The 9,309-nt window shown below is 46.4% G+C and overlaps 1 protein-coding gene across 1 annotated transcript; it reads left to right on the top strand.

Moving 5' to 3' along the window:
* Window positions 1-1,867: 1,867 nt before the first annotated feature.
* LOC119331007 (ras-related protein RABA1f-like) lies at window positions 1,868-9,084 on the top strand. Its single transcript, XM_037604163.1, has 2 exons — window positions 1,868-2,412; window positions 8,300-9,084. Exons 1-2 carry the CDS (start codon window positions 2,195-2,197, stop codon window positions 8,730-8,732), a joined length of 651 nt encoding a protein of 216 aa, XP_037460060.1. The 5' UTR covers window positions 1,868-2,194; the 3' UTR covers window positions 8,733-9,084.
* The last annotated feature ends 225 nt before the right edge of the window (window positions 9,085-9,309 follow it).

Genomic DNA, 9,309 nt, shown 5'->3' with positions numbered 1-9,309 from the left:
CGCGCCGCCCTACCTCGTGCCTTCCTGGTTGCTTTCTTGACATAGGGTCCAAGTCCTCTGGATCATGTTCGTTCCGAAAATCACGTTCCCGAAGGTTTCATTCCGTTTGGACTCTGTTTGATATTCTTTTTCTGCGAAACTCTGAAATAGGCAAAAAAAAATAATTCTGGGTTGGGCCTCCGGTTAATAGGTTAGTCCCAAAAATAATATAAAAGTGTATAATAAAGCCCAATAATGTCCAAAACCGAATATAATATAGCATGGAACAATCAAAAATTATAGATACATTGGAGACGTATCAATATCTACTAGGATCTCACGCGGACACAGACTGGGAAATCGTGCAGCTCCGGCATGCAGTAGAAATCTTCTCCCTGACTGCCCTCGATCTCCCTCCTAACACTGGGACTCTATGGAATTGTTGCATTGCGCCACGATCAATAGAAAATTAATCCCCTCGCAAAAAAAGAAAATTAATCAAGATGCTTTGTATTTTCTGCAGTAGGGAATGTGCCATATAAACTCTTGGTAGATCTAAACCACAACTAGATCGTAAGTTTTAGTCAAGAATCTCACGTTGTTTCCTTGCAATTGTATGGAACTCCTCTGGGGTGGCAATCAGCAGGAAACAAGGATTCACCTCCGGTAACAAGAAAAGCTTTTTTGTGTGTTTTTTAACTGGGAACCATATGTATGTATGATTCATGCGTATTAGAGAGAGAAATTTAATTCATTCGTAGCATGGTTAAATCCATACTTAGACATTTCTTCAAACAATCTCGTTCTAATTAATGCAATCATTTGAAGAAGCTAAACATGACCTCTACGTAATTATGTTTATGAAATATGAACATAAGGATACCCTTTGCATTATCGGCAGCGAGTCCGAAAGTGGAGGAACTTGGTTGGTACGTACGACGACTTTGTGACCAGGGAGAACTTTTAGTGTACTCGTAAATCTGTAAAAAAATGTTTAATTCAGAAATTCCTTGTACTGTAATATGGGTATGCATTTATTTGGTTCATGAAAGTAATTTTAACAATCTTTGTTCAGTTTGTTTAGTAAAATATTTTCATTGTTTCATTGCATAATATTATGAAATATGATTCCATTGAATAATAATTTTGGATAAGGTATGCTAAAAGACTATGACAATTAACTGAAGCTGAAGGCCATGTCATGGCGTTGTATTTGAATATCTTAAGCGCTGGTGGAGTAGATCTTAGTTAATATAAGGGATAAAGGTCCTTGTCATTGGTTCTCACAACGTCGAATACTTCCTACCGTGAGTGAACTAATATAATAAAATGAGAAGTTAAATGTATATGGTTTGTTATGTGATTGATCGATTTGTCATGTGAATGTGATTGATCAATTTCCATGACATTATTTTCATCTATTGTGGTGGCAAATATAATGCACTATAATTTCTTGCTAATACGCCGGGGAGATGAGTTGATTGGATGCCATGATAGAGACCAAATATGAGACATTATCCTTCCTAGAAATTTAAGCGTAGGTTTGAGTAGGGGTGGAGGGAGGGATTGTGAGCCGGATGCATTGTTGATAGAGGTGGCGGGCTTCAATTGGGGAGGCGGAGAAATGAAGATAGTGATGAAGGCCGGACTACTGTCTAGCTGAGCTCTGGTCCAGAGGAAATTCTGAATATTGTTTGATGAGATTGTAATCCTTAAACTTCTTGAGTAATACAAGTGTTATTTCGCAAGAAAAAAGAAAGAACATAGTGATGAAGAAGACAAAAGAAAATTGATCTTGACGTTGAACTATTAGAACAGGTATAATGCTGCGTTGCACGGGCAGTTACCTACATTTATAGAAAAATTGTGATCCGCGGAGCATGCAAGCCCCGCCGTGCCGTCCAGCTGCGTCCGCCTTGTGAAGCTCCACACGTGATGACGTGGCAGCAACGCTCGTTCTCTCTCTCGTCCGAGCAGTCCTTCCTGCCCCTTGCCATTCCAAGAACGTTCTCCGGGGCGTCTCCTCCTCCTCCCACCACCCCATCCCGTTGCTGTAACTCCGATAAGCGCGCGCCGCCGCCGACGGCCCCAGAAGCCACCTCCGAGCTGCCATCCGCGGGAAGAGCGGGTGGCTTGACCGATTCTGCGAGGACGAAGAGGAGGACGAACGTACGAGGGCGTGGCCTACACGTGACCACCGCGGCGAAACCAAAGAATGGCGTACCGGGCGGACGACGACTACGACTACCTCTTCAAGGTGGTGCTCATCGGCGACTCGGGCGTCGGGAAATCCAACCTCCTCACCCGGTTCACGCGCAACGAGTTCAGCCTGGAGTCAAAGTCCACAATCGGGGTCGAGTTCGCCACCAGGAGCATTAGGGTCGACGATAAGGTCGTCAAGGCGCAGATCTGGGATACGGCTGGCCAAGAGAGGTAGGTTCCTCTCTTCTCTTATCGTGATTATGTTGAATCATTTGCATTTTGCTTCGATTTTTTAATTCCCCAGGCTACTGCTTGCCCGCAACAGGCTTGTGTTCAACTTTATACGGTGATTGGGTTAGAGCATCTCTAGCAGACCCCCCTGACCTATAATACCAAAACGTATCTCCTATCCCCAAAATTTATGATTTTAAGGGGATAATAAACTTTTCTTCATCGAGCAGATTGCCTAGAACTTAATCCCTTCAAAAATTTCTTTTGCCAATTCATCCAACCGTTTCCAAACTGATCACAACATATTAATTATATACCTCAGAAGTCAAATACACATCAAATTTTATATTCTCAAACTTAACCATCCAAATTCTAACACAACAGATGGTCCAAATGAACTAAGAATTCAAATAAACATGATAAAAACACAAGAATCAAGTGCTATGAAGTCGCCAATGGTGCTCAATGTTAGAAGGGATAGAGATGGATTGGTGGAATTGATGAAATGCGTTGGATGATATTATTGAGCCTCGAGGGCGAGTATATATTCGGTACAAGACTTGGAGGGCAAGACGCTTCCTAGAGATAAGATGGAAACAATTCCTATCTAATCCCGGACAATCTCTAATTACCAAATATATCTCTAACATCCCCCCGCAGTCGTAGCGGTAGCGTTGCGAACAACAGGAGGGTCGTGGACGTTCAGACTGGAGAGAATAGCAGCCGACTGGCTGACATCCCCCCGTAGTCGTAGCGGGAGCGTCGTGGACGGTGTCGCGTTGCGGATGTGTTGACTGTAGAGGAAGCCGACGAGTTGCTCAAGCGAGGTGATAGCCCTTTGTGCCGATGTCGATGGAGCCGAGAGCGTAGGGTGGTGTAGTCATGGTCGAGGTAGCCGTGCGAGGGACGTCGTGGTCGATGCCGAGTCGGGGTGGCCGGTGTCGAGGTAGTCGCCGTGGACCGGGAAGAAGCGCGGCGGCGGCGGCTTGGTTAGGAGCGCGGCCGTGGTGCTCGATGTAGGCGAGGAAGAACCGGACAGCGTGCCGAAGACTGGTGTTGACAGTGGCGTTCCCGCACGTAGCAAGCGGTGCGGCGCATACCGGCGCTACGGCCCAAAGGGGCGACGCAGTGGCAGCGCGCGAGTCGGGCGACGGCGGGGAGGACCTGAGGGCGGCAGCAGGGACCGCGTGCCACGCTCGCTACGGCCCGATGGGGCGACACATCGGCATCGCGAGGGTCGGTGGTGCCACGGGGACGGCTTTGTGCGGCGGCCTCGGGGCGGCGAAGTAGACCGTGGGCCACGGCACTACGGCCCGAAGGGGCGACGCAGCAGTAGCGCTCGGGTTGGTGCTGCCGTGGGGAGAACCATGGGGCAGCGACAGGGACCGCGTGCCACACTCGCTACGATCCGATGGGGCGACGCAGCAGCAACGCGAGGGTCGGTGGAGCCACGGGGACGGCCTGGAGCGGATGGCCTCGGGGCGACACAGCGGCAACGCGCGGGCCGATGGAGCCGTGGGAGAACCATGAAACGATGATGCTGCGGTCCGAAGGGACGACACAGTTGCAGTCCGTTGCTCACTCAACGGAGAGGAATGCGTACTTGATGACGATGATATGTACACGAAGGCTGATCTGGATGCGGACGCACGGGAACAGCCTTCACCTGCATAAGCCAAAGTGCACGAATAGCTAGCCAAGAAGCATGAGCGGCCAATGTGAACACAACCTGCACAAAGGCCACGAGACGTGCATCAATGGGCCAGCGGATGCGCCTGTAGCTAACCTCGCGCCGCATAGGGCGTGTGAGTGGTTGCGTGTGACACGACCAGCACGATAGGTCAGCGTAGGATCGACGGCCATACCAGCGAACTTGACGCGTGCGTAAGGCCACAGGCGTGGTGTGGCAGCCGATTCCGTCGGAGTTGATGAAGTAGACATGCATTGTAGATGACGAATGGCGGTGAGCGACGCAAACCGATCTTAGATCAGAAAACCAAAAAAGAAGCGCTGATCAAGATGACCGGCGTGAGAGAGAAAAACCCGGATCAAGGATCAAGGATCGGGAAAAAGACTCTCTAGGGCAGCCGATCTACATGACCGGCACACGAACCCTAGGTATGGGCGGCGCGGCCTTGGCGGCGATCATGGAGACCGGTCACTCCGGGGGTGGCGCGGTGCGGAAGCGACGACGGCTAGGGTTTTGGGTTGAGATTAGGCTTATACCATGTTAGAAGGGATAGAGATGGATTGGTGGAATCGATGTAATGCGTTGGATGATATTATTGAGCCTCGAGGGCGAGTATATACTGGGTACAAAACTCGGAGGGAAGATGCCTCCTAGAGATAAGATGGAAACAATTCCTATCTAATCCCGGACAATCTCTAACTACCAAACATATCTCTAACACTCAATAAAATGTTTTGGAAGTTTGTTGTGAGCTTCTCGCCTCTCGATCTCACGGTGTGTTTGGAGGAATGGTTCGATCTTGTTTAGGTTATGTTTCGGCTCCATCGGGACACCATTGTAGAGATACGAAAGTCCTCCGGGTCCTCTCTCTCTCATCCTCGATGATCATATTGTGCAACATAACACATGTTGCCATGATCTCCACATGGTCTCAAGCTTCCAATACTCAGTAGGGCCATGGACAATGGCAAGACGTCTTTGAAGCACACCAAAAACTCTCTCAACGTCCTTTCTAGCAGATTCTTGGCACGTTGCAAAGTGAGATCTCTTGTTGCCTTTAGGGCGGTGGATGGCCCATGGAGGATATATGGCATAGGCAAGGTATCATCTTCTTCCTCGTCTGACGATGAATTGTCAAAGATCATCTCCCATAACCTCTTCATCTACACATTGGAGAGTTTAATGATCCATTTGACACATTTCTTCGACGAGAAATAGGAACTTTTTTTGAAAAAAGAAACCATTACGGGCCTAGAGTCTTTAGTATTCACCAGTGACAAAGTACCAGGAAGGCTGAAATTTGAGCTTAAGATTGGGAGGGTGAAGGCGACGCTGAGTAAAATCCTCAATGACGTGGACACCGGTAAGACCATGAGCCTCAAACTCTTGAAAAGCAATAAGAAGGCTCATCACCTCGTTATCTTGGACAATGTCCGATCTCTAGAAAGGAGTGAGCTTTAGCAGATAATTAATAAACGAAGGATCATGAGATCCCTTTCTCGCAGTTAATCCATATTGAGGGAAAGCCTAGGATGGAGACCTCCCAGAGATAGGAAGAAAGACACGATCTAAGCGAGGATGAAAAGAACATCCATGCCTTGAATGGGAAGGATGATCTATTCTACCTAGATAGTAGAAGTATTGGAAGGAGAGATTGGGCCCAATACCGACATAGTTCTTGCATAAGTCAGCGAAGATGTTTAAAGTAAGAAAAGAACAAGGGGAGATATGGATCAGGGTGATGCGGTAAGAGATCAAGCAACTGCCTCACGAAGGAGGGAAGAGGAAGGCAATCCCGTAACAAGAAGCATCCGCAATCACCACTGTTTCACCCGACCAAGGGAACATTGATCGAGCAAGGCGCTTGGAAACTAACGTCACTGGGGAGACAACCAAGCTAGCACATCTGCTCAATGGACGAAACATGGTAATGGAAGGAGAGGGCCACACCATCCCGCACGAGTTGGAAGAGAACCCGACACCGCGAGCAAGAGAGCTAACACCCACACGTCGCGTCATAGAGGTCAGGAAGAACAAGAGAAAGAAAGAAGAACATGCAACGATAATGCTGCCGGGTAGAGGATAAAAGGGCAAATATACTCCTAGATCGCAATCTAAAGCAGGGGATTTTTTTTCCAGGACCGTATTAATTCAACGTGAAAACCAATGAGTCAAAGGCAGTATTGTGCCGTATCGGGCCCCGAGGGAAGCGGAAGCGAATTATCAAATCAATTCTGTCTCAGTCCGAGGCCACATTACATCAACACACGTAGTTATCGCTGGTCCGGCACGCCAAAGCACGTCCCTGCAACAGGTGGACACTTAGGAATTCTCAGCCGTTGAAGAACATGAAGAGTCAAGCACAGGACAAGGACCAAGATCAACTCTGCATCCCCAACGAGCAAGAGGCAACATCTGCGACAAAGGAAGTAGCAGCATCCGCTGAAGACTGCGAGTATCTATGTCAACCTTGCTCATGGATCCAGCTCCATTACGAATACTGATGGGGGGCTTGCCGATGATAAGTGGAATTACCTAACACCGTATCAACGGGACCCACTAAATCTACAGACAAGTTATCATACCAAAGAGAAGCGCCACCCACCACGGAAGAGACTTTTCATCCAAGGACACAACATCAAGGAAAGCTCTCTACGACGTAGGGAAGGCTATATGTGTTGTAAACCAACACCAGTGCAACTCGTGCCCCTATACGCCGTACGCACCGACATGAAGCCATCCATACCGCTATATAAGGGCAACAGAGGCAATGTAGAAGGGGATCCACTCCTTTTCCACCTAATGCCTAGGCACCACATAGAAGATATCAGGCTCTTCCTGCCAAAATCACCAACAGCTTGCCGAGTTTCCCTAACTCGCCGGGTACACCGTGATATTTTAATCCTCGATATTCTTCATATATAAGAAAAGAGCAAGACATGAAGTAAGGTTTTTACCCACCTTGTGGGTCTGAACCTGTGTAAATCATATGTCCCCCTTTACCTGTGTTCTAGATCTACGGGTATCCTGACGACTTCTTGACAACAAATCACACGTACTAGTTCTAGCATGCTATTAAGACCCGACGAAAATTCCTTGGCACTAATACTAATTATTTTTTGCCTTGAACTGAAGTGAGTAACGATGTTAGCTTGTCTCTTGAAACATACTCCCTCGGTGCCAAAATAAGTGACTCAAAAATGACTCAACATTGAACTAACATTAGTACAAAGTTGAGTCACTTTTGAGTCACTTATTTTGGGACGGAGGAAGTATATGTCAATGCATTCTACTGCCTCAACTTAATAGCTTATAATCCTTAGTTGTCTCTTTGGAGCAATATTGATATCCAAGCCTTTATGGCCATATGTTATATGTATCTGCAAGCTGATTCTTGTTTCTGTTAGACTTGTCTGAACTCTGATTTTGCATCCATAATATGAGCCTGTTTGGGACTGCTTTGCTCCTTAAAATTCAGCTTCGCTCCAGAAAACACAAACCAAACGGGGTAGCTCCACGATATGCCGCTCTGCAAAAAAAACTAGAATCTGGGGTACATCTCAGTTTTTTATGAAGCTCTTCAAGGGGTGCTCCAAAAAACTCTAGAAGCTGGAGTTGGGGGGAAATTACCCACCACCGCCACCAATAAGTGGATACCCCTTCATTTCTTCCCCCTCATCCAATCAAATAGATCCTTTCCACCAAATTTCTCATTCTTGAAGCTGGAGCTAGATGGAAGCCAAACATTCTCTTTGATAGTGCTACAACTTCTGTATGAAACTGCTCCAAAGTAGATTTGGTGGAGTAAAACTGATTTTTCTGAAGTGGAGCAGTCCCAGACAGGCCCTCAATCAAGTGCTAATTTGGGGAGTTGGCATTTCATCCTCGAGTAGAAAATGGACATAATGGATTTTAACCTTTTTATATGGATTGTTGTGATTATTTATATTGCCTTTTCACCCTTTGAAGCATTGGCTGTATCTCAACTGTTGTATTGTAATTGTTATTGTTAAGGCATTATGTGCTGAAGTCACTGTATCATCCTATCCACTCATATAAAAGTAATGTTTTTTATAAAGAACAGTTTTTTTTTCCTTATGAAAGTCCAACTACAAATTGTGAAGTTCTTTGTAATCTGGTTGCAACATTGCTAATATTTCAATTGCATAACACATAACTTTTGCAATCCCTTTGCAGATATCGTGCAATTACAAGCGCATATTACAGAGGAGCTGTCGGTGCGCTTGTTGTGTATGATGTGACACGCCATGTGACCTTCGAGAATGTGGAGAGGTGGCTGAAGGAGCTCAAGGACCATACCGATGCTAACATTGTGATCATGCTAGTCGGCAACAAGGCTGACCTGCGCCACTTGCGGGCTGTCTCTGTGGAGGATGCCAAGGCATTTGCGGAGAGGGAATACACCTTTTTCATGGAAACCTCTGCCCTGGAGTCCATGAATGTAGAGGACGCTTTCACTGAGGTGTTAACCCAGATCTACCGAGTGGTCAGCAAGAAAGCTCTTGACATCGGCGACGACCCTGCCGCTCCACCACGAGGGCAGACCATCAACGTAGGGTCCAAAGACGATGTCTCTGCCGTAAAGAAGGCTGGATGCTGCTCATCCTAATCCGTAGACTTTGAAAAGTATACCGGGCCCTTGTTTATCATTGATGGATGGGTAGCTGTGTCTTGGGCGTGCTTTTGGAGGCCCATACTTAACCCAGGGGGTTGGAAACGATATAAAACACTAACAGTAATAGAACTAGCAGCCGTTTTTTGGTGGCAGTCATGGTATCCTAATTGTTGCAGTCTTGGTTCATATCGGACGCCAAGGATCCCTTCCACAATCGATTATGTATGTACCCTATTAAGTATGTGTAACTGAAGCTTTCATCCTTTTCTCCTTTCTTTTGAGAGAAACTGTTGTTATCTTGTTTGTATGATTCTTCACATTTTGCTAATCAGTGACATAATGTAAATCTTATGGAGGAATACTATTATTATCTGTCGCCCGATGACTTGGCTAATTATTTTTCCCGCACAAGTCGGTTTGACTGAAGGCGGATGCTATCTCGAGCGCTAAAAGAAATTCCTAATTTACCAATTAATCTTATAACTTATTAGTGTTGTTATATTGTGGACGTTTATTTCTAATTTACCAATTAATTTTATAACTTATTAGTGTTGTTATTGTGGACGTTTTT

Source organism: Triticum dicoccoides, chromosome 7A (genome assembly GCF_002162155.2).
Source record: "Triticum dicoccoides isolate Atlit2015 ecotype Zavitan chromosome 7A, WEW_v2.0, whole genome shotgun sequence".
Taxonomy (NCBI): Eukaryota; Viridiplantae; Streptophyta; class Magnoliopsida; order Poales; family Poaceae; genus Triticum; species Triticum dicoccoides.
This window is presented reverse-complemented; position numbering and strand designations above follow the sequence as displayed.